This window comes from Lissotriton helveticus, chromosome 1_1 (assembly GCF_964261635.1).
Source record: "Lissotriton helveticus chromosome 1_1, aLisHel1.1, whole genome shotgun sequence".
Classification (NCBI taxonomy): domain Eukaryota; kingdom Metazoa; phylum Chordata; class Amphibia; order Caudata; family Salamandridae; genus Lissotriton; species Lissotriton helveticus.
Window position 1 is genome coordinate 337,670,872 of NC_136057.1, and position 24,448 is coordinate 337,695,319.

At 49.1% G+C, this 24,448-nt stretch overlaps 1 protein-coding gene across 1 annotated transcript in view; it reads left to right on the forward strand.

Annotated features, from left to right (window-relative positions):
* Positions 1-24,448, forward strand: part of TRIM24 (tripartite motif containing 24) — a 1,142,914-nt gene that overhangs the window by 1,051,225 nt on the left and 67,241 nt on the right. Inside the window, exon 17 of the mRNA XM_078672569.1 lies at positions 10,008-10,160. Within this exon, the coding sequence (XP_078528695.1) occupies positions 10,008-10,160 (153 nt within the window). The remainder of the gene's footprint in view (positions 1-10,007; positions 10,161-24,448) is intronic.

Below are 24,448 nucleotides of genomic sequence, written 5' to 3' on the forward strand. Positions count from 1 at the left end.
AATTCATGGAGGATTGCAAACACACAGGCTTTATTAGCACGCTATGATAGAGCGCATTACGATGAACTTGAAGGTTTGCTGCAACATTTACCAGAACCTTTTAAAGCTAAAGCTAACAACCTCATTCAGGAAGTCAAATTCATAACTAATGCCTCTATTAAATGTGCGCTAGATGCAGCTGATACAGCAGCCAGATCCTTTAATACTAGTGTATTACTACGCAGGCATGCGTGGTTACGCATCTCTGGTTTTAAAAACGAGGTACAATCCTCAACCAACCAGTTAACCCCGATTTCCTGTTTGGTCCAGCAGTTGATTCAATCTTATACAAAATGAAAAAAGATACAGAAACAGCTAAATCTATGGGCGCACTTCAGTTTCAGCAAAATAGAGGTTCCTTTCGTCGCTCCTCCTATAGAGGCGCCGCAAGAGGCAACACATCACAGACTTCCTCTACATACAAGAGTAACACCCAGAGTACCTTTAATAAAGGCTCCTACAGAGGTGGTTATAGGGGAAACCATAACAAGGGCAGGGGACGTGGCGGGAATAACACCAGAACCTCCACTGCCACCAAACAGTGACTTTATCACACTCCCTCCAGACCACCCAACACCGGTCGGAGGCAGAATACAACAATTCCTACCAGTCTGGAAAGCCATTACCACAGACAGGTGGGTGAGACAAAATATCCAGTATGGTTACTGCCTGGAACTCGCTTCTTCTACTCCACTCAACATACCACCCAAACATCGTCCTATGTCCGAAGAACACATCACCCTGTTACAACAAGAGGCCGCGTCCATGCTAGAAAAGGGAGCCATAGAGCCAGTCCCTCTGCAACATCAAGGGACAGGAGTATACTCTCTATACTTCCTAATTCCCAAAAAATATGGGTCCCTCAGACCCATTCTAGACCTCAGACCGCTAAATCAATACATACTAACAGAGCACTTCCATATGATTACTCTACAGCAAGTACTCCCGTTACTCCAGCAGAACGACTTCCTTGCTACATTGGACCTCAAGGACGCATACTTTCACATACCTATACATCCAGCTCACAGAAGATACCTCAGGTTCACCATAGAAGGGCAACATTATCAATTCAAGTTCTCCCCTTCGGAGTAACTACAGCCCCAAGAGTTTTCACAAAATGCCTAGCGGTTGTAGCAGCACACCTCAGGAGGCAACACATTCACGTGTTTCCATACCTCGACGATTGGCTCATAAAGGCCAACTCGTACGCGCAGTGTGCAAGCCATACGTCCCAGACACTTCAGCTGCTGCACAGTCTGGGGTTTTCCATAAATTACCCAAAATCACATCTACAGCCCTCCCACATACAGCAATATCTGGGAGCCACAATAGATACCTCAGTAGCAAAAGCATATCCAAATCCAGCCAGGATAGCCAATATGCAGACTCTCGTTTAAAGGTTTCAGCCTCAACACTCCCTACCAGTGTTCATGCAGCTCATAGGCATGATGGCCTCCTGTATATTCATTGTCCCTCATACCAGACTTCAAATGCGTCCACTGCAGGAATGCCTAGCAAAGCAGTGGAACCAAGCTCAAGGGCAATTAAAAGACCTAGTGTTGGTGGACAGTCGTGCTTACAACTCTCTGCAGTGGTGGAACACACAAAACCTTTCCAAGGGGCGACTGTTCCAAGAGCCGGTTCCACAAGTAGTACTAACAGCGGATGCATCACTGACAGGTTGGGGAGCCCACCTACTTCAATTCACAGTTCAAGGGCTCTGGACATTGGAACAGAAAACACTGCACATCAACCACCTGGAGTTGCTAGCAGTATTTCTAGCACTGAAAGCTTTTCAGAAGTACTTGTACAACAAGACTGTGTTGATCCGGACGGACAACATGACTGCCATGTATTACATACAGAAGCAGGGAGGGACACACTCTCCACAGTTATCTCACCTAGCACAGAGCATATGGAGGTGGGCAATTCCAAAGGGCATCTTTCTCCTAGCAGAACACCTGCCGGGGAAAGACAATCAGGTAGCAGATCTGTTAAGCAGACACAGCCAGCTGCTACACGAATGGGAGATTCACCCTCAAGTTCTCCAACTATTCTTCCAAGAATGGGGGCATCCAGAGATAGACCTGTTTGCCACAAAAGAAAACTCAAAATGCCAGTACTTTGCCGCCAGGTTCCCACATCAGTTGTCACAGGGCAATGCGATCTGGATGAACTGGTCAGGCAGATTTGCGTACGCTTTTCCACCAGCCCCACTGATTCCGCTAGTGGAACGCAAACTGCGCCAACAGTCACTCACAATGATCCTGGTTGCTCCCACATGGGCAAGACAACCATGGTACACAACGTTCCTAGAACTCTGTGGTTCCCCACCAAAGACTGCGCCTCTCGCCACATCTTTTAACTCAGAACCATGGAGAAATCAGGCACCCAGATTCCAATCAGATGAACCTAGCGATCTGGCACCTGAAGTCTTAAGAGTTCGGGTACCTTAATTTGTCCCCTGATTGCATGAACATTATCAAGGAGGCGAGCTGTCCAACTACTAGAGCATGCTATGCAGCTAAATGGAAGAGATTTATAATTTATTGAGAAAATAACCAAATCAACCCATTAGATGCTTCCATCCAAAACATTATCTGTTACATATTGCATCTTCAAAGATGCAATTTGGCATACTCTTCCATAAGACTACATCTTGCTGCTATTGCAGCTTACCTCCAAAACAGACACCACATGTCTTTGTTTAGAGTACCCCCAATCAAAGCTTTTATGGAAGGACTTAAAAGAATAATCCCTCCAAAGCACCCACCTTCACCAGTCTGGAACTTAAATATAGTACTTACCAGACTTAAGGGACCTCCGTTTGAATCCACTACATTCATGTGAATTACAATTTCTAACTTGGAAGGTGGCATTTTCGATTGCCATTACCTCCCTCAGGAGAGTGATTGAGCTACAAGCATTAACCATTTAAGAACCTTTCATGCAAATACATAACAATAAGGTAGTGCTTCGTACTAACCCTAAGTTTATGCCAAAAGTTATATCCACTTTCCATATCAATCAGTCCATAGAATTGCCAGTTTTCTTCCAAAACTCGCAATCAGTGGCTGAGAGAGCTCTACACACGCTAGATGTAAAAAGAGCTGTGCTATATTACGTTGACAGAACCAAATCCTTCAGAAAACCTAAAAAAGTGGCGGCAACTATTTGTTGCTTTTGCATCACAACATAAAGGGAATCCCATTTCAAAATCAGGAATAGCCAGATGGATAGTCAAATGCATTCAGATATGCTACCACAAAGCTAAACGCACTCTGACAGTTCCCCCAAAAGCTCACTCAATGCGTAAAATGGGGGCATCCATGGCTTTCCTAGGAAACATTCCCCTAGAAGAGATATGTAAGGCTGCTACATGGTCTACCATACACACTTTCACTAAACACTACTGTGTAGATGTACAAGCAAAGCAGCAAGCTGCTGTAGGCTAGGCTGTCCTTAAAACTCTTTTCCAAACTGCTGCAGCTGCTGCAGGTGACCACCGCTAGTGGAGATACTGCTATACAGTATATGCACAGATATGAATTCAGCAGCACACATGCCTCCAACGGAATATGCTACTTACCAGTATGCATCTTTTCTTGGCATGTAGGGCTGCTGACATTCATATCGCCCACCCTCCTCCCCGGTGCCTGTCACAGCTGAAGGACTTTTTCTACATTCATTTACATCTCTTACTTTTCTATACTCCATCTTTGCCACAATGGCGACAAACAATCTAAGGATGGAGAAGATGCCCATGCGCACTGTAGTCCAGGGGAGGAGTCACCTATCTCGTGATACTTCGAAGACTCTTCCAGGACAACAAAGTGCAATCATCCGGACCCAACACTAGGCGGCGATCTATGCACAGATATGAATGTCAGCAGCCCTACATGCCAAGAACAGATGCATACTGGTAAGTGGCATATTCCTTAGTGTTAGATTCAAATCAAATTTCAAAGCTTTATTCGACAGCAAGTCATAAAAGCAATTTACATCCTAACGCTACACAATAAATACTAAACCTAAAATTCATATTTAAAACGCACATTAAACACTTTATGCTGTCATTTCCAGTACTCAATATAAAATATTCCATCAAGAATTATTATAAAAATTGATCATACATAAAAACCATGGTGACAATAATTCATTAAGCTGCATCAGATAGTTGTAAAGTGCGGGTGCGAATAGACCAAGCCCATCCTAAAAATTTTGCAACAGCAATCGCAAAGTAGGGTGTGCAATCTGTTTCCAGTATTCTAAGCGCCTCTATATGCCTGCGTGTTCCTAAATTATGACACACTTGTTTTATCCATTTGCGACGTGGGCAGTCATAAAGAGGGCAAACAAACAGTAAGTGAGAAACATTCTCAGCTAGATCTTTGCAATAATGGCATTTCTCATCCCGGTTCGGAGACCAATTTTGTGTAAATGCGTTTAGGGGAAGAGTTCCAAATCTAAATTGAAAATACAGTTTTCTGTCGAGCGGTTTTTCGATAATGTCCCAATAGAGTTCACAAGATGGTACTGTTTTAATATCAAGAAAACGTCGGGTTAGTTTGGAGTTGGATCCAGTACAAAAAGGAGATGACCGAACCATGGCCCAATGCATTTTCTTCAAGATAATCTTCGATGGAAAACATGATGCATTGGTATTAGCCCATAGACGGTCTAGTTCCAGCTTAGATAATAGACCCCGTAATTCTTTAAGCCACAAGATGGTATGAAAGCGGTCAGCATTGATAATATCTGCTAGTGCGGCAGCATTGTGGAAAAGTAAATTTTGCCATGTTCTGTGTCCCTACGTGTTCCCCATCTTATGTTATATGTGCATGATTAATATGCATATGTATTCCCCATGATCGATTAAAGACGCAATTACAGTTGTGTCCATCTCTAGTATGCCAGTTTCCAGTTCTCGTGAAAGCTACGAGTATTAGGCCTATGTAAAGCTACATTGCCACGTTTCTCAGTGTGCACGTTATTTCATTGAAAGTCCCCGTTTCTAGGCCTCAAAAGGGCCCGGACTCAGATTCAGCTCCTGTCTCCTGAACCCTCTCCGAGGAGCGATACAGCCCCCACCTGTATCCCTGACCCTTCACTTACTTCCTGCCTCACAGTGCCCGGCTCGGCCTGGCTCTGCCTGCCAGTCTGCCAAGAGTATGTTATGATTCTAGTTATCAGTCCAGCCCTCCTTCTCTGCATTCCTAAGCTACTGAATCGCATCAATAGTTTCAGTCATCGTCTAGCCTTTACGTCTCCATGTAAGAGAAATACTGTATTTATGGTCATTTAATATTCCTCAACACACACTACATGTAGAATAATGCATGCACCAGTCTTAGTGTCTGTTAGCCTTTGCCCTGATAACTTTTGGATTCTATCAACATGTTCTCTAAACATCAGATACTAGATAGTGTTTAGGTACATGTCGCTCTGACTCTCCAGACTTTCGTCTCTCCTTCTAGCTCAGAAGTCATAGCCCCCAGCTTCTCCCTAGTAACACGTCATTGCCAGCTTGCGCGCACCACTAGGTTAGAGGTCCCGGCTCCTTAGGTAGCCCCCTCCATGTTTCCGCCCCATTTGTGACATATTCCGTTACGTTTACATCACATGTCTATGTATACGCCCTGTTCACGCCTCTTGTTACACCTACTTTCTGCCTTATCTCTCGCGACTGCTATAGGCCCTGCCTACTGTTACGCCTATTGTATTGAATACCATGTATTTTGTTTAAGTATATATACTTGTGCACTGTTATTAAAAGTTAGCCATTCCATTCCTTTGTCCCTGCCCCGTGCAGCGCTGCCATCCTATTCCCGTGCAGGTTGTCCTGTTCCTGTCCTTTATGCTGTATTAAACCTGCAAACTCCTACTACCTCGAATCTTGACTCTTATTTATTGAGCTATCTGTTATTGTATATCTAGTCAAAAATAGAGGTATTATTTATTTATTTACCACAGCATAGTGAGCTAATTCCGGGGTTGTTATTATCCGTCTCCAATATAACAGAGGGCGTAGGCGGGCTAAGTCCTCTATACTTTTCCTGCCAAGATCAAGCAACAAAGAAACAGTGGGAGTACTTTGTGGTGCCCCCACTAGGCGCCGCAGGAACCTATTCTCTGCCAGTGACAGGTCCTTCAGATTAGAGAATCCCCATAGTTCCGATCCATACAGTGAGGCACTTATCACCTTCATGTTATAAATTTCTACAGCAGCGGTAATTGGTTTAGTCAGTGAGGCTCTATGTTTGAGCGCTACTACACCCGCTAACTGATGGAATTTTAAAATTGCCATATCGATATGATTTTTCCATCTCATATTACCCTGAAGGGATATTCCTAGATATGTAAAGGCCTCTACCTTCTCTAATGGGGTACCTTTAAAAGTAATTGAGCCTTTGAATGTCCTCCGTTGGTTCATACACATAAACTTGGTCTTAGAAGTGTTCAACTCTAAACCACGGTTCTCACAAAACTCACCAAATGCATTAACTGCCTTCTGAAGCCCACTAGGAGTGCGTGATACTATCAGCGTGTCTTCCGCAAACATGAGGACTGGCACGCGAGCCCCTGCTAGTATTGGTGCATCGGTGGGTGACCTTCTTAGGTAGTCCACAATACCATTAATGTATATGGAAAACAATGTGGGGGCCAAGACACACCCCTGTCTAATCCCACGTTCTACAGGGAAGGGATCAGTCACTTCACCCTGTGCCCCCCACCTGATTCTAGCATAGTTATTTTCATGCAAGCGGACAAGCAGTGTTAGCAGTTCTGGACTTATACCAGCTTCAGCAAGCACACTCCAGAGTTTTGGCCGTGGAACTAAATCAAAAGCTGATTTTAAATCCACAAATACGGCATAAAGAGGGCCATTGATCAAAGTCACATTCCTCCAATAGAGGGCTATAACGTAAAAAACCTGGTCAATTGAGCTTGTCAGGGGGCGAAAACCAGCTTGATATGGAGACAAAATATCTTTTTCAACTATCCAAGATTGGAGCTTATTCTGCACTAATCGACCCATCAGTTTTTGAGCTGAATCTATAAGACTGATGGGTCTATAGTTACTGGGTAGCGATTTGTCACCCTTTTTAAAAACTGGAATTATTTCCGCACCCTTCCAGGAATTGGGTATGGGTGCACCCTGGGCCACAGAGTTGGCTAGCCATGTAAAATACTGACACCATGATTCCCGATCACTTAAAAACACATCGGCAGGAATGCCATCCATACCTGGCGCTCTTCCCCCTGTCACACAGTCCAATGCAATACTGACATCTTTTATGGTAAATACTTGGCAGCTGTAGAAGACCGTGGGGGGTAAGGTATAGCAATCTGCAGCTAAGTTACAGGCATACTGAGGCTTGAAAAAATCTATCCACAGGTTTCTAGCAACATTATTTTGTGGGGATTCTGCTGTCCCTCCTCTGTCCCACTTAACAATTGGCCAGAATTGCTTTTGATCTTTAGCGGCACAAGCAGATTTCAAGTCACGCCAATGATCCTCGTCCCACTGTTTCTTAGCTTTTTTTTGGGCTTTTCTATATATATCCCTGGCCTCCCTCACTCCGGTAATATTCCTAGACCTGAGTTCAATACTAAGATTCTGACGGGCTGTTCTACAGGATTGGTCATACCACCCTAGCTTAGGTAACTTTTTCGTAGCCTCGTTTTGTTTTATTGTTTTCAGAAAGAACCCTTGAAGCCTAGTAAAACAAATTGTGAGCCTCTGCCATAATTTCAGAGAAATTTGGTTTATTACTATGTAATTTCAGATTGTTTACTTCCTCGGCCACTACTCTGTTAAGATCCTCAATCTTCTCTGGATCTTCTAACAATCTACCGCATTTTACATGGCGCTGATTGTTTGAGGAACCTATATCTAAGGTCACTTTGTCACCCCGCAGACTTGATTCTCTTGACCCTAAATTAATTTGGAAATCCATGCAAAGAGGATTGTGATCACTTTCAATTCTACTTTTTACAATCATATCTTGCAGCCTATGCCAATCCCTAATATCCACCAGGAAGTAGTCTATTCGACTAGTTGACCTTCCATTATCAAATGTGTTACTCCCTTGACGATCTGATGGGGTACGCCCGTTTGCTGCTCAGTTCAAGCTGGGGAACTCCCCATTTGCTATCCTCCTCTGAGGCCAAAATCTGGTCAACTTGTCCTAGAGGTTCAAAAGTGGTGTTAATATCACCTCCTACTATAATAGATAGCTATTTTGACAACAATTCAAGCTCTTGGTCAAGTACAGATATTACTTCAGATGTATTCCCACCCCCAACCCCCCTGGCATAAATGTTGAAAATAGCCACCCCTTGGCCCGTTAGCCCACGTTATGTTGACTGGTAATATGTCGCTTGATGGAAGGGTCCTTTGCTGGATTTTACAATGTAATGATTGGCGTACCCAAATTGTCAAACCTCCAGATGGGCGCCCTTTAGAATTTTTTATAGCTGGGATGTAGAAGTTGAGAAACCCAAGCCGATAGACTGGACTCAGTGACCATGTTTCCTGATTCCTTACCGCCCCACCCATCCTCCACGTTCTGCGAACTGATTTCTAGGGTTAAGGTCATCCCTTTTAGGGCCCTAGTTTTATGCACCAGTGGTCAGTGTCTTGCATGGCTCTGCGTTCCTGGCGCGGAAAGTCGTGTACAGAACTGAAATCAGCGCGCATGGGTGGCACCTAAGTAGTCTCCGTGACGTCCTCTCGGTGCATACGACGCCAGCGACGGATGCAAAGCTGCACAACTCCACCTACTGACGCACAGAGGTACTACTAGCGAAAACTTTCCGGATCCAGTCTGACGCCTGGGGATATTCTAAGGTAAGGAATCTTACACTAACTAATGTTTCTTACAGATATATTGTTACCAAAGGTAAGTAACTTGTCCGTTAATTGCTGCAAATGCAGTCAAAAAGGTTTGCTGGATAATGCGCCTGTTACAAAAATGTGTTTGTATAATGTCAAAATTTGTTTTGATTTTATGCTAAATAACTGGTGTAGTATGAATTTAACGCCAGCAAACATAGTTCCTCTGAGTCTCAAAAAATCCCTTAAAAAAATAAACAAGTGAAAACTTTCTGGATGGATGTATTGCTGTGAAGCATCAATTTTTATGTGATAAGCTTCTCTTGAAGAGAGCCATCGGCTCTTCACCAGTCTTAATTAACACCTTTGTATTCCATTGGCATTCAAAGACTATGGTGAGCTCAGATATTTTATGATATTGGATATGTCCTTGAGACATTGAGACCTGATGCTTCACATGCATAGAAGCCTTTTGCATTTAAAAATAGTTTCTCATCCTTCCTGGCACTAGTGAAAAATGTACGCTTATCTATTTGTGGATGGGCGCTTTGAACACTTTGTGGCTCGCCAACACACAATGCTACAGTATATATACTGTGATGTGGTGGTCGTACATGTCCTCTGTAAGGTGAGACACATACTGTTAAAATATGGAACGTTTGTTTGAATGAAAGACATCCAGCCTCCATACAATTTAATTATACGGAGTACATGTACATTTTCTCTTGAATAAATAGAGAAAACGCCAATTGCAGGTTCTTCTTTTTCCAACATGTGTACTGAATAAATGCAGAAAAATACTGATATAATGAATAAAAAATAACCATGGATAAATACAGACAGAAATATTGAAAAAATAAATACCATGAAACTGGAGCCCTAACTATAACCTGGTCTTCTGCTGTCTAGTATTGCTGATAGGTACACCTAAGTAAAATGAAACTTGCAGTTACTTAATTTGCCTTAAAAGCAACTACATTCTGCTGCAGAAAAGAGAACTGTTACTTTTATGTCCCCGAGGTGTCCATCCAATGCTGAAAATAAACTGGTAGAAATCAAATTTAGATGCTGGAAACCTGTTTGGGTTGGTAGAACGTTTTGCACTGTTAATCATCCTACTCTCCTCTAGGTGCCTGATTACTACAAAATAATTAGGAGGCCAATGGACCTGTCTGCCATTAAGAAGAAACTTCAATCCAGTCATGTTCCTTGTTACACAAAGTCTGAGGAGTTTGTGGCAGATATTCGACTGATCTTCAAGAACTGTGCAGAGTTTAATGAGGTGAGCATGGATGCTGATGTGTATGTTGACCATATGTGATGGAAGTGCTAAAGTGTTATGATATGACTATATCTATGATGGCAAATTATCATTTCAAGTAAATGTTCCTTTTAAGGTTTCGCCTAAAGACTGTTTAAACTGTCTTGACAGCTTCATATGCCCCCATCCCTCCCAAAAATATAACGAGCCTTGGCATTGCCAATAGGTCTCGCCTTTGGGACCTTATAAGTATGTATTTATGCAGCAGGTCCCAAAGGCGAGACCTATTGGCTATGGCAATGCTTGTTTTCTATGCTATAGAATTAAAAAAGGACAGTCCGTTGCAGATCGTAAAACCCACACTTTATAAAAGCTAAACAAAAAAATATCCTTTTGATCAAACCTAATAGATTACATTATTATGTGGATGCCAGCTGCTTCCCTCAGAGTGTTTCTCAGCACAGGACAGACCCGACTGAAGTGCAATTCTTGATTCACGTAGCTGTGGGCTGTGAGTAAAGCTCTCGCTCAGCAGGTACACTTTATTCTCAGCGAGACTCCTTTGAGGATGGGCTGCTCAAAGTGTAACAGAAACTTTGAGGAGAATGTTTGAGAATGGAAACAAATATGACTCACCCTCGGAATATAAACGTAGACAAAACACACACGACTCGTCAACAGCCGCGGTGATGGTTTCAGTCTAAGTGTCTCATCTCTAGCGAATGTTAGTTTCCTCACCAGAGCTTTTTCTCAGCAGTACAAGACTGGTGTGGGCTTTCAGCCATCGTCGCAGTGAGGATACAAACCGGATTTTAAAGCTTACAAGTATTACAACTTTGTTTTTAAAAGCAGGATGATCAGCAAAGGTGGGCGGGTGGTGGAGGGCTGCGCGTGTGTTTGTGTGTGTGTGTGGGGCAGGGAGAGTCTTGTTTGTCCTTGCAGTGTCTCAGGATAAAAAGAATCTACTGAAAAAAATCGACTAAAGTGGTGCTGGGTGGCAGAGCAATTTAAAATGCTGTAAATAAATGAACAAACACAGGCACCTAAAAAAGTGGCGGCAAAAGTGAAAGTGTTTCCCTTGCGGGAGCGAGCAGCGCCAGGAGCGTTAATTGCTAACACATGGCGCCAAAGCTCGCTCCCGCAAGGGAATCGCCAAACATGCAGGCGTTGCAATGTAACGCATGCATGTTTTTGCCTGCAATACTGTCTATTACAAAGGGTCTTTTTCTTTTGCAGCCCATGTTCGCTGCGTAGGCGAGACCTTAAACATGCATGCACATAGTGGGCGTTCACACAATCCTTTCTAGCCATTGGGATGTTCAGATGTTGCTCATACTATGTACTCACTCACCACATAATACAGCAAAGAACACTTGTCCAGCCCAGTTCCTCCATCTGATAGCTTCACTTTGATTAACTGCATTTTGCTTGTGAAAAAATGTAAAGCCACCTAAATACAAACATTGGCAAAGCCAATAGGTCTCGCCTATGCAAGAGCTATTGGTTTTACCAATATGTTTCAGCCATGTTGTACACAAGCGTTAGTGTCGTAAAGGAGAGTGTTATGTAGTGTCGTAAAGTGCAGTAGAGTGGAATGTTATGGAGTGGTGTCAAGTGAGTGCCGTGGAGGGAGTGGAGTGGGGTAGAGCACGGTGGAGTGGGGTAGAGCACGGTGGAGTGGGATAGAGCAGAGTAGATGGCCATATAGCACAGTAGATTGTCGTGGCATGGCATAGAGTGGAGTAGTGTAGGAGAATTGAATAGCATATAGTGGAGTTGAGTGGAGTGGCATAATAAATTGTGGAGTGGTGTCGTAGACTAGAGTGGAGTAAAGTGGCATGGCGCTATATAGAACGTCATAGAGTGGAGTAGTGTTGTAGAGTGGAGTAGAGCGGCATAGAGTGGAGTGTCCTAGTCAGTGGCGCAGAGTAGTTGGTGCATTTTTTTTTAGTAAAGTTTATAGAGTGCTTTGGCGTAGTTTGCAGTGGTATAGAGTGGTGCAGTTGAGTAGATTGTTTCACAGTAGGGTGGGGTAGTGCAGGGATAGAGTGGAGTGGCGCAGGGCAGAGTGTAGAGGTCTAGTGTGGCGTAAAGTGCAGTGGTCTACAGTCAAATACTGTAGGGTACATTGGTGCAGAATAGATTAGAGTGGCATAGAGTGCATTGCCTTAGAGTGTAGTTGAGTGGTGGAGGGGCGCAGAGTAGAGGGTCGTGGAATGGCACAGAGGCCAGTGGAATAGAGTTGAGTTCTGTGGATTCACCAGTTATAGTTTACTGACCTTACTATAACTTGTACCCTCGTCATGCACTGATTACCACCTCACATATTACATCACTTATGATAACATTGATGACATCACTGGCATCTCAAATGACGGAATTAATGACCTCATACAATCATTGTAATACTGTTCAATAAGTTATGTGGACTTGAAGTAATTCAACTGTTCGAGGCATGTGAGCTGTAGATCACATGCTATGTATAGCCTGCCATCTAGTGTTGGGTCTGGATGTTTGCACCTTGGTATTGTTTGAAGAAGTCTTTTCCAGTCATGAGGTAGGTGGTGACTCCTTTCGGTGATAGAGCGCATGGGCATCGACTCCTCTGTTAGATTGTTTTTTTCTGCCATCGGATTCGGATGTGAATTGCTGCGCTTCGGTACCATTTCTCGGGTTCCCTTCGATGCGCAATCCACTACCCTCTACGATATTGTCTCTTGATCGTGTTTCCCATTCTCCGCGCATTGTCCGAACTCAAAGACCTTCGATCGGAAAACACTTGGAGGGCCGTTGGGCCTACCCACACCGGGCTCCTAGCAGGCGATGGAACGGACTCCATTCAAGCTGTGTCCAACTCTGTTTATCCCCAGAACACGAAGAGAAAGACTGTTACGCGTGCTGATTGTATTGATCGAAGAAGATGCTTTGTGACAGTCGAGCTTGACGTCACGTGATGCAACATCAGGGCATCTCCGTATTGGACATCTTTGGCGAAGATTCCGATAGAGAAGAACTACACGCTCAACAAGCCGAGGAAGCACAACACATCTCGTCCGAAGCCAACTCCGACATGGAAGAAGAGGTGCAAGGTACAACGGGTCAGCGTACCGGAAGTACAGAAGTCCCCGTGCCCCAACAGCACAAGACAAAAAATGCTCCGGTCCCTCCTCTGCCTCGGGGCCAAGTTCTGCATCAAAAAAAGTTTGGAAGCCCCGCTCTCGGGCCCGGCACCGAAACATTAAAAAAAAGCCTTCCGGCTCAGCCCAGAGTCGGCCCGATGCCGAGCCGAAGTCTTCGGTGTCAAAACCGAAGCATGTCGTGGTTACTATTGCACTGTTATCGAAGAGCAAATCTTCGGAGCTGAAGGGTTTGAAACTGAAACTTTAAACGCTGAAAACATTGACGCAAGACAAAAAGAGCCTCGGTCCGATGTTGCACCTTAGGATCCAAAACAGAAAGAGCTAATTATAAACCCAGACGCTGGACATATCCATGTTAAATTGCCTGAAAAACTGAAAATGGGCCTACAGGAGACAGACACCAACACCTGCTCGCACGAAGAAACCAGACCAAAATCACCGACGACCAGCTCACCTCCTCACTCGGCAACTCTACCCCAACCACAGCGGCACAAGATGACCCCAACACCGCAGCCCGAAATCTGCACAGATGGATCTCCGACAGCTCCAACACCATAGCCCCCCTCAAGAAGAACAACAACACACATGCCAAGAAAGCCAGATGGTTTACCAGCGAACTTCGAGAGTACAGACGCACATGCCGCAGCCTCGAAAAGGCCTGGAGGAACTCCAAATCCACAGAAGCCCACAAAAAGTTCAGAGCCGCCACCAACGCCCACCACCAACTCATCAGAAACATGAGAAAAACAACAATCGAGGGTTGACAGGCAGGTAGGGCTGTGGCCAAGTCAGTTGGTGTCGTCCTCTTGTTAGCAACTGTACAGCAGGTCGTCTTCTTGTTCTTGTTAGTTTCGGAATCAGGATCTGAGGAAGGTAGGTTCAGGGGGACCTAAATACTAAATTTAGGGGCGTAACAGATATGGGCAGGTCAGGGACCAGTGGGATGGGGGCAGGAACCTGTCTCTGATTGGGGAGGTCTCCCCATCCTCAAGATGGCGAGAGCCCGGATTTGTGCTTCACTTCCCCTCTCCCACCTGAGGGGTGGGGTTGGCAGAGGCAGGCACACACCCTTTCCTCACTGTGGGTTTCCCGCCTGTCTAACTGCCAGAGAGGGGCTCAGACCGGTGGGGACCAGTTGCTGAGTACAGCAAGTGGTCTGGAGAAGCGCACATAGGTGGCATGCCTTTGAAGTTTCCCCTGCCCCATCCGGGGGGATTTGGCCTAGAACCTCTCCGCAGGATGTGCATTGTTGCAGGCCCACGAGAGCGGATGGCTCTCTACCCCGGGTTCCAGCAACATGTCTGCTGGGTGGCAGCCGAAGCAGCCTCTCAGTCAGGACGCTGGTTGTGGGTTAGTTTCAGGGGGCATCTCTAAGTTGCCCTCTGTCGTGCATTGTACATTAAATCCCACACTGGTATGAGTGTGGGTTTAATGTGCTGAGAAGTTTGCCACCAAACTTCTCAGTCTCATGGTGCTGTGGAGTTCGTGATGACCTTCCAGCACCATATAATCTTAATGGTGCACTGGAAAAGACCTGGGTACTGTAGGGGTACAGGACTCGTGCACCAGTACCCACACCACTGGACTAAGGCACCCAGCTAGAGGGGTGACTGAGGTATGTCAGGGCAGTGTTTTGTGGGCATGGCACACAGGGATCTGTGCCATGTCGACTCTTTGTTTTGTTCTGTACCAAGACACTCAGCCTGCAAAGGCAGTGTATGGGTGTCAGGGTACAGGGCCTCTAAGGGTGGCACAATAAGTGCTGCAGCCCTTAGGGGCCTTCTCTGGTCACAGTGCCCTGGGTACTTAGGGTACCATTTACCAGGGACTGACCTGTGGCCAGAGATGCCAATTGTGTGTAGGCTTCAATACAGTTGTAGGGAAGGAACACAGTGTAGGAAGGTGGATATCTGACTATGGTTACCCCCAACTTTTTGCCTAGTGTTTTGCTGGTTTTTGACTTAGTTGGCCTGGGATCCTGCTATTCAGGACCCCAGGCTTCCTGCTCTCCCTGTTAAAATGGACTCCATGTAGCTTAGGTACATATCTAATTGGATACTGGGTCACCTTATCAGTCCCTGTACAGTGTACCTTAGGTACCCAGGGCATAGGTGTACTCCGGGCCTACCAGGGGCTGAAGCATGTATTATGCCACCCCTGGCTGGCCATCCAAAACTGACACTACTGGCTGCAAAACAGCTGGGGCAAGGTGGTGTAATCACCCTTTGCTGTAGATATAGTATACCTATATCTAACCCTAAAATGGACACATATATTCCTATCAGTCACTCCTATGGCAGGCCTTATCAATCCTGAAGGCAGAGTGCTTGGAATTATGTGAGATGGTGCTCTGGCATGAGCTGAGCCCGTCTGCAGCTTGCGGAACCAAGTCTTAATAGCTGTTCCATGATAACGCTATACCATATACTCTTAAGTGCATTACAATCCTCGCGGTTAAATGCTAACTTTGGTATAGCATTATCAAAACATGTCGAGTAAGGTGTCATAGGAATTGGAATACTACCCCCTCGCCAATTCTGGCGACGGGGGTAGCATTCCACCCTTCTAGAGGGACACGACATGTATGTAACTGAGGACCCCGGTTAAACTTAACTCGAGCCTTGGCATCACAAAATGGATGCCACCACCACAGACACAAGTCTGACCTCCTGCTGCTGGGAGTCCTTCCAGCGAGGGAGGCTTGGACAAAGGGTTTCCTGCCTTGGGAGGTGCTAGCACCACCCCAGACAGAATTTTGTGTATTGGGTAGATCTGAAAGAGACACGTTAGTATTAGATTCCTTACCTTAGAATATCCCCAGGCGTCAGACTGGATCCGGAAATTTTTGCGTAGCAGTACCCTTGCGCGTCGGTAGGCGTCATCTGCGGCTCCGCGTCCGTCGTCGGCGTCGTGGGCGCCGTGATGACGTCGTCGGAGTACTTAGACGCCGCCTCCGCGTGCTGACGTCAGTTCTTCTTTTTTCCGCGCCAGCAAGCGCAGATCTGGAAAAAGCAGTAACCCTAGTCATTTTTTGACTAACTTTTTTGATCCTATTTCGAGTCTCTCGACTCCGACACGGTGCCTTTAGGGATGCCCGGCTTCAAACCTTGTGACGATTGCGACCGGCTGATGTCGGTCACGGATCCTCACCGCGTCTGTTTGTCGTGTCTGGGCGTCGACCATGACGACAAGGCCTGCTCCGTGAGAGGTCCCGATCCCATGGGAGATCGAGGGACAGGTCGCGGGCTCGGAGCCATCACAGCTCCGAGAGTAGGCCGCACTCCTCCGGGTCGAAGTCGTCGTCCGGTAAGAGGCTCAAGAAGTCCAAGCGGCGTCATCGCTCCTCGGACTCCCCCCGACGCGGCTGGGGGTTCGGGCGACACCGCCCACGCGGCTCCGTCGGTGTCGCGGGCGCTGCGTGCAGCTCCACACCCTCCGGTCCCTGGGCTGAACGCGACGCCGGAGGAGGTCGAGCGCTTCCTCATGGCCATGAGGAAACTCTCTCCTCCGACGGGCTCCGCGGCGCCTTTGGGCCCAGCGGACCCGTCTGGGGGCCCTGGCGGGTCGGCGGCTCCGGCCCCGACGCCGTCGGGTGCTTTGGCCCCGACGCCTTCAGGCTCGGCGCCGCAGGTCCCCGTTATCCCGACGCCGCCGGTGCCTTCGGGCCCGGCGCCGAGGGGTCCAGTTGTTTCGCGGCCGCCGGCGCCTTCGGGCCCGGCGCCGCAGGATGCCGCTGGTCCTCCTTCGGGATCTGGTTCGTCGCCGGTGGATCTGACGACCTCCCCGGCGTCTGAGCCTCAGGTGTCGCCTCCGGCGCCGGCCTCGGGCGGCGCCGTCCCCGGTTCCACCTTCGTTCCTGTTCCGGCGTCGGGACGGCCCCGATGGGCGCCGCTCCAGACGCCGGTTGGAGAGTTCTCTCTCTACGAGCAGGCCCCATTGGTTGAGAACCCTGAATTTCAGGAGATGGGTGATGAAGAGGACTGGGAGGGGTCTGAGGACCCTCTGACCAGGGAGTGTCAGTCTCATGAGGACTGGACAGGAGACCTTGGGGAGGCCAGTGGCCTGGACACCTCTCCAGACACTGGTTTTGTCTCTCCTCCTTCTGTGGCATCGGAGAAGGGGGCAACTTATAGTGTGGTGCTGATGAGGGATGCCAAGGCCTTGAGCTCCCCGTCGCGGCCGTGAGGACTAACCTCCTCACTGAGGTCCTTAAACCGCAGTCAAGCTCGGCCGAGCCTCTGCTGCCTTTTAATGAGGCCTTGACCGACGTTCTGCTGGGCACTTGGTCCAAGCCCGCTACGGGTTCGCCCGTAGATAGGAACGTGGCCAGACGCCACCGCCCAGCCCCGGGCGACCCATGTTTCCTGTCCTCCCACCCTACCCCCGAGAGCCTGGTCATCCAGGCCTCCAATTCCCAGACCGCATTCCCGGCCGCTCCCCCGGACCGGGAATCCAAGAGGTATGACCAGTATGGGAAGAAGATCTTCTCATCAATTAGCCTCGGCCTGCGGTCTTCTAACACCGCCTGCCTCTTGGGACGTTACACCCACTCTGTGTGGGATAAGGTCGCGGAAGTGCTGCCAGAGTGTCCGTTGGAGGTACGGGCCAAACTCGGCCAAGCCCTTGTGGAGGGCCGGGATGCAGCCAAATATTCCATCTGGTGTGGGCTGGATACCACTGACTCGCTGGGTAGAGCGATGGCAACGACGGTGGCGGTCAGACGCCACGCCTGGCTGAGGTCCGCCAACTTCTCGGCAGATGTCCAGAACACGCTTATGGACATGCCGTTCGATGGCCGTCGCCTCTTTGGCGACAAGGCAAACCATGCGCTTGAGCGTTTTAAGGACTCCAGGGCTACGGCCAAGTCCTTAGGCCTCTCGGGCCAGCGCCAGCAATCGGCTGCCTATCACTCCTTTCGTGGCCACGGGAGTGGTGCGCCCACACGTGCCGCCAGCCACGCACCGCAGGGCAATACCCAACGCGGTGGCGGCCGTGGGAACCGCCGTCCGGGTGGTCGGGGGCAGCGGCGAGGTCAGTCCACACCTTCACCCGCAGCATCCGCCTCTAAACCCTCCTAGTCCGTGCTTTCAGGCCCATGTGACGCCAGTGGGAGGCAGGGTTCGCCATCACCACCTTCACTGGCGCACTGTCACGTCGGACAGGTGGGTGCTGCAAATCGTCCGAAGGGGCTACTCCCTCCCCTTCGAGGCGACTCCTCCAGCCATGCCACCGCAGAACCACCGTGTATCGGGGGATCACTTGCGTCTTCTGCAGGAGGAAGTTACGGCCCTCTTGGCCAAGGGGACCATCGAGCGCCTTCCTGGGCCAGAAGTAGGGTGTGGTTGCTACTCCCACTACTTTCTGGTACCCAAGAAGGGCAAAGGGGGCCTACGCCCTATCTTGGACCTACGGAACGTCAACGGCTTCCTCCGGAAGGAGAAGTTCAAGATGCTGACACTGGCTCAGGTCCTGGCTGCCCTGGACCCAGGAGACTGGATGGTAGCGTTGGACTTGCAGGACGCTTACTTTCATATCCCCGTCCTGCCTGCCCACCGGCGCTACCTGCGGTTCATGGTGGGCCACGAGCACTTTCAGTTTACCGTGCTCCCCTTCGGCCTTACCAGCGCCCCACGGGTGTTCACGAAGGTGATGGCGGTGGTCGCAGCTCATCTGCGCAGGTTAGGGGTTTCAGTCTTCCCCTACCTCGACGACTGGTTGTTGAAGGCGGGCTCGCCCCAGACAGTCGTCAGCCACCTCCAGACGACGGCGGACCTCCTGCACCAGCTGGGGTTTTCCATCAATGTGCCGAAGTCACACCTGTGTCCCTCTCAGAAGCTCCTCTTCATCGGAGCGGTTCTGGACTCGGCGCGGTTTCGGGTTTATCCGCCCGAACAGCGGGTCCGGGATATTCAGCTCTGATTCCCATCTTTCAGCCGTTATCCCGGGTTTCGGTCAGGTTGACGCTGCGGCTTCTGGGGCTGATGGCCTCCTGCATCCTACTGGTGCATCACGCCAGGTGGCGGATGCGGGCTCTGCAGTGGGACCAGAAGTTTCAGTGGGCCCAGCATCAGGGCAACCTATCCGACCACGTCCTGATCTCGGAGGGCACTGCGAGACAGCTGCAGTGGTGGCTTACGGACCGCGATTGGGTCAGCGGCAGATCCCTCTCCCTACCCCACCCGAAGCACGTGGTTGTGACGGACGCGTCCCTCCAGGGCTGGGGAGGCCACATGGGAGAGGCGGAGATCAGAGGCCTCTGGTCTCCGGCGGAGACCCGGCTCCACATCAACCTGTTGGAGCTCAGGGCGATTCGTCTAGCGCTGAAGGCATTCCTCCCCTCTGTCCGGGGGAGTGTAGTGCAGGTGTTCACGGACAACACCACCGCCATGTGGTACTGCAACAAACAAGGCGGGGTGGGGTCGTGGATCCTTTGTCAAGAGGCTCTTCGCCTTTGGCAATGGCTGGAACGCCAGGGCGTGACCCTGGTGGCTCAACACCTGGCAGGTTCTCTGAACGCCAGGGCGGACGAGCTCAGCCGTTGGTGAATGATGGATCACGAATGGCGTCTGAACTCGGACGTGGCGCAAGGCCTCTTTCAGCGATGGGGAGATCCTTGGTTAGATCTATTCGCCACCGTAGAGAACGCGCAATGTCATCAGTTCTGCGCGTTGGAATTTCCAAGGCGGCACTCGCTCGGGGACGCTTTTCGTCGCGAGTGGAGTTGCGGTCTGTTGTACGCCTTTCCGCCTATACCACTTCTGCCCAGAGTGCTGAAGAAGATCAAGCGCGACCGGGCCCAAGTCATCCTTGTGGCTCCGGACTGGGCGAGAAGGTACTGGTATCCAGAGCTACTCAGTATGTCAGTCGATCCCCCGGTTCGTCTGCCTCTTCAGGAGGACCTTCTGTCACAGCAGCAGGGGACGGTCCTCCACCCGAACCTGTCCAGTCTCCACCTCCATGCTTGGAGATTGAGCGGCGACAGTTGAGGCCATTTGACTTGCCTCCTGAAGTCTGTAACATCATTCTGGCAGCCAGGCGTCCCTCCACGAAGTCGGTATACGCCTGCAGGTGTAACAGATTTGTGGCATGGTGCACAGCAAAGGCTGTGGATCCACTTTCTGCCCCTCTTTCTGAGGTTCTTCTCTTCCTTCTTTCTCTTGCCCAGCAGGGCTCTGCTCTGGGCACTATCAAGGGCTACCTTTCTGCCCTTTCAGCCTTTGTCAGGCTACCTGATCAGCCTTCTTTGTTCAAGTCCCCTATTGTTAACAGATTTCTTAAGGGCATCACTCACACGTTTCCTCCTGTTCTGTTTGTGATGCCTCAGTGGGACTTGAACCTGGTTTTAACATTCCTGATGTGCGCTCCCTTTGAGCCACTTCACAACTGTCCTCTTCGCCTTCTGACCTTGAAGACTGCTTTCCTGGTTCCCATCACCTCTGCCAGGAGAGTGAGTGAGCTCCAGGCTCTTTCTTGTACTCTCCCTTTCCTTTCTGTCCATCCAGACAAAGTGGTGCTTCGTACCAAACCTTCTTTCCTGCCCAAGGTTGTCACGGCCTTTCACATCGGGCAGTCCATCACCTTGCCTACCTTCTTCCCGCCACCGCATCCCTCTAAAGAGGAAGAGCGGCTCCACCATCTGGACCCAAAACGTGCGCTCTCATTCTATTTGGATCGCACACGCCAGTTCCGGGTGGATGACCAACTCTTTGTTGGTTACGTGGGCGCTAAGAAGGGGAAAGCGGTGCACAAGAGGACCATCTCCCGGTGGATCATCCTGTGTATCCAGGCATGCTACTCCTTGGCTAGGAAGGAGCCCCCGGTTGGACTGCGGGCTCATTCTACCCGAGCGACGGCGACCACCACTGCCCTGGGCAGGGGTGTGCCCTTACAAGACATCTGTCAGGCCGCTACGTGGGCATCGCTGCACACGTTTGCGAGACACTACTGCCTGGACAGTCAAGTCCGGAGGGATGGCTTCCTTGGCCGTTCCGTCCTCCAGGACTTTCTGGTGTGATTATTGGTTCGCAGACCCACCACCGGGGTTGGTATTGCTGGGGTATCTATTCTAAGGTAAGGAATCTAATACTAACGTGTCTCTTTCAGATGCACAAGTTACTACTTGTGTAACGATATATCTGTAAGAGACATTAGTTAGTATTAGATTCCTTACCGACCCACCCATCCTCCCCGTTCTGCGAACCAATATCTAGGGTTAGGGTTGTCTCCTTCAGGGCCCTAGTTTCAATGGCACCAGTGTTGGTTTTTAACATGGCTCTGCGTTTCTGGCGCGGAAAAGCTGTGTCTAAGAACTGACGTCAGCACGCGGAGGCGGCGTCTAAGTACTCCGACGACATCATCACGGCGCCGACGACGGACGCGGAGCCGCAGACGACGCCTACCGACGCGCAAGGGTACTCCTACGCAAAAATTTCCGGATCCAGTCTGACGCCTGGGGATATTCTAAAGTAAGGAATCTAATACTAACTAATGTCTCTTACAGATATATCGTTACACAAGTAGTAACTTGTGCGACAGGCCTGAAAGGAATGAGACATGCCCGGGGCACACAAGGTGTCCGGTGCATACACCGGTTCAAACCAGTTGCTGGGGCATCCCTGCCCCAGCTCTGGGGCGAAATCGGACAAAGGATAGGGGGTGTAGCCACCCCCCTTCCTGGTCCCACCCAGGGGAGGGACCTAGTCAGTAGTGCAGCCCCCTTTAGGAGAATAAAGGTAGGAGCTGGTCCCATTCCAAATTAGATTATCCTGAACAACTTACAAGAAGAAACTCTGGACTTCGACGTTCTGCTCCACAGAAGACTGAAGAATCTCCCTTGTGGGCAAGGAGTGTCCACCCTGCACAAGCAGGCACCATCAAGCGTCCAGCGGCTTCACTTTGTCATCTTCCCTCGAGGATCCAGACTTCAGAGCCCGACGAGACCCGGATTCCCAGACCTCTCCGACCTCAACCTACATCTGCAGCACAGCTGAGATCCGTGGGTGCGACGAGACACGTGGGACCGGCCATCTTGAAAGAACCTGCACTTCGCTTTCAGCACGACTCCCGAGGTAAACTCGACCAAGTGCTTTGGGGACTGAGAAGCCCCAACCCCGAGCAGCTCCTGCACCGAAGACCAGCCCTCCAGCATCCACGAGATCTGCGTGGGGCCCTTCTGCTTGTTTTCTGCTTGACGTGTTGTCTGGTCACTTGCCGGCTGGCTAGTGGCCACCTAGACGACGAACTTTGAACTCTTCACTGCTGGTCTGGTTGCTCCAGACTGGCCCTGGCTCCCTTCCAAAAGAGCAGCACCCCGGACCCTCCTGGTCCACTCCAGACGCCGTTTCCACTCACCGCGTGGGTTGCCTTTGCCAAGGCCTGTTGACGCCGATTCCGGATCCGACAGCGAGAGCCTGCGTGGGACAGCTCGTGCCTCCATCCTGGTCGTCGAAGACACCACCTGGTCCATGTGGCTGCAGAGACAAGCGTCCACTCTTCACCTGACGACGACATCTGGTTCCTTCCTGGTTCCACTCCAGTCACTGGCTAGTGACTTTGAACATTATCCTCTCTGCTTTCAGGCCCTCTTCTTCACCGATCCACCCTTGGATCGCACCGGACATCTTCCTCCTGGTCGCCTGCAGCATCTTTTCTTCCAGGCTCCATAGACTTCAACGCGAGAACCCGACACACTTTGACACCTATGCACCCGCAGCCCGTGGGTGAGGTAACGAGAGCATTTCGGTGCTCAAGGGTAGTTTAACTGTCCTAGTGTCCAGTTCCACAGTCGTTTTAGTCCTACCTAGTCAGGATTGTCCGTACTCACCTTTAACTTGAACTGTACTGTCCATAGACGTTGTTACACATCTCGCGTGTGAGTTCACACTCTGCACACGCGTCCCGTGGGCCTCCTATTACTTACCTAAGGTTAAGATAGCGTAGTCCTAGCGAACCTCCAGCCTCTGGACAGCTCCATTCTTTCTATCGACTTTCACATTCCACTTACTTAGTATATAGTTTGTCGTGCCCCTAGGGCACCATTGTAATTTTGTGCAACTTATCGTATTTTTCTTAAGAGATTGTCATGTGCTTAGCCCTCTGACCTCATAAAGAGTTCAGAGGTGTTTGTTATTAATAAATATACTGTTTATTTTCATAACAACCTGTGGGGTGTCCTTTCATCTGGTATTCAAGGGGTTATATGTGGTAAAACAGCTGGCTTCACATGCCAAAAGAGTTTAGCCTAAGACTGCTTTGTCCATGGTACCATTAGGATAGCTGGTCTATAAGGTTGACTTACAACCAATCACCATAAGGGTTGTTTGGACTGATACAAGGTGATCACTAGAACTAGTGAGCATCATATATCAGGCCAACTTCTCACACACAGGCCCTGGGTACCTGATTGGCAGGAGCCCAGGGCACACACAGTCAAAGTACATCAGCAATTCAGCAAAAAGTGGGGGCATACCATGCAAGAAAGATGGCACTTTCTCACACAGACCCACCACCGGTGTTGGTATTGCTGGGGTATCTAGTCTAAGGTAAGGAATCTATCACTAACATGTCTCTTTCAGATGCACAAATTACTACTTATGTAACGATATTTCTGTAGTAGGGGATCTCTGTGTATAGTCATAATCTAGTGAATAGTCCTGCCCATGTGTGTGGACCCCGGAGCAATCAAAAATAATCTCTTAAGCGGTCTTCATTGCAGTCCTGCATAGACACTTAAGAGAAAATTAAAGACAATAATGCAGCCTGTACCTACAAGGCTACACTGTCCAGTACTTGAACTAGAAATACCAAGGATATTACTAACACATTTAACACAATCTGTCAATTTTCCCCCTTCAAAGAAACTTTCCTCCCCTCACCAAGTCTTTGAAATTATAGAGAGGAAGGGATGGACAGACAAGCCTCCATAGGCTGCCATTATGTGTCTGAAAAAGGGATACCGTGCCTTTAAGGAACTCTCTAGAGACCCTCTGTATCCCAGCATGCACAGCCCACTCCTTTTACTTTCAGTTCTTTTTTCCGGCTCCTGCTAGCAGGACCCTGGAGCATTGAGCTCTCCCTTTTTGGGTGTTTTGTGTAATTTTTGGCACTTTTAAAGTGTTAGAGTGTGTTCCCTCGACGTATTTTTGCTTCTGCTTCACTTTGCTGGAGTTT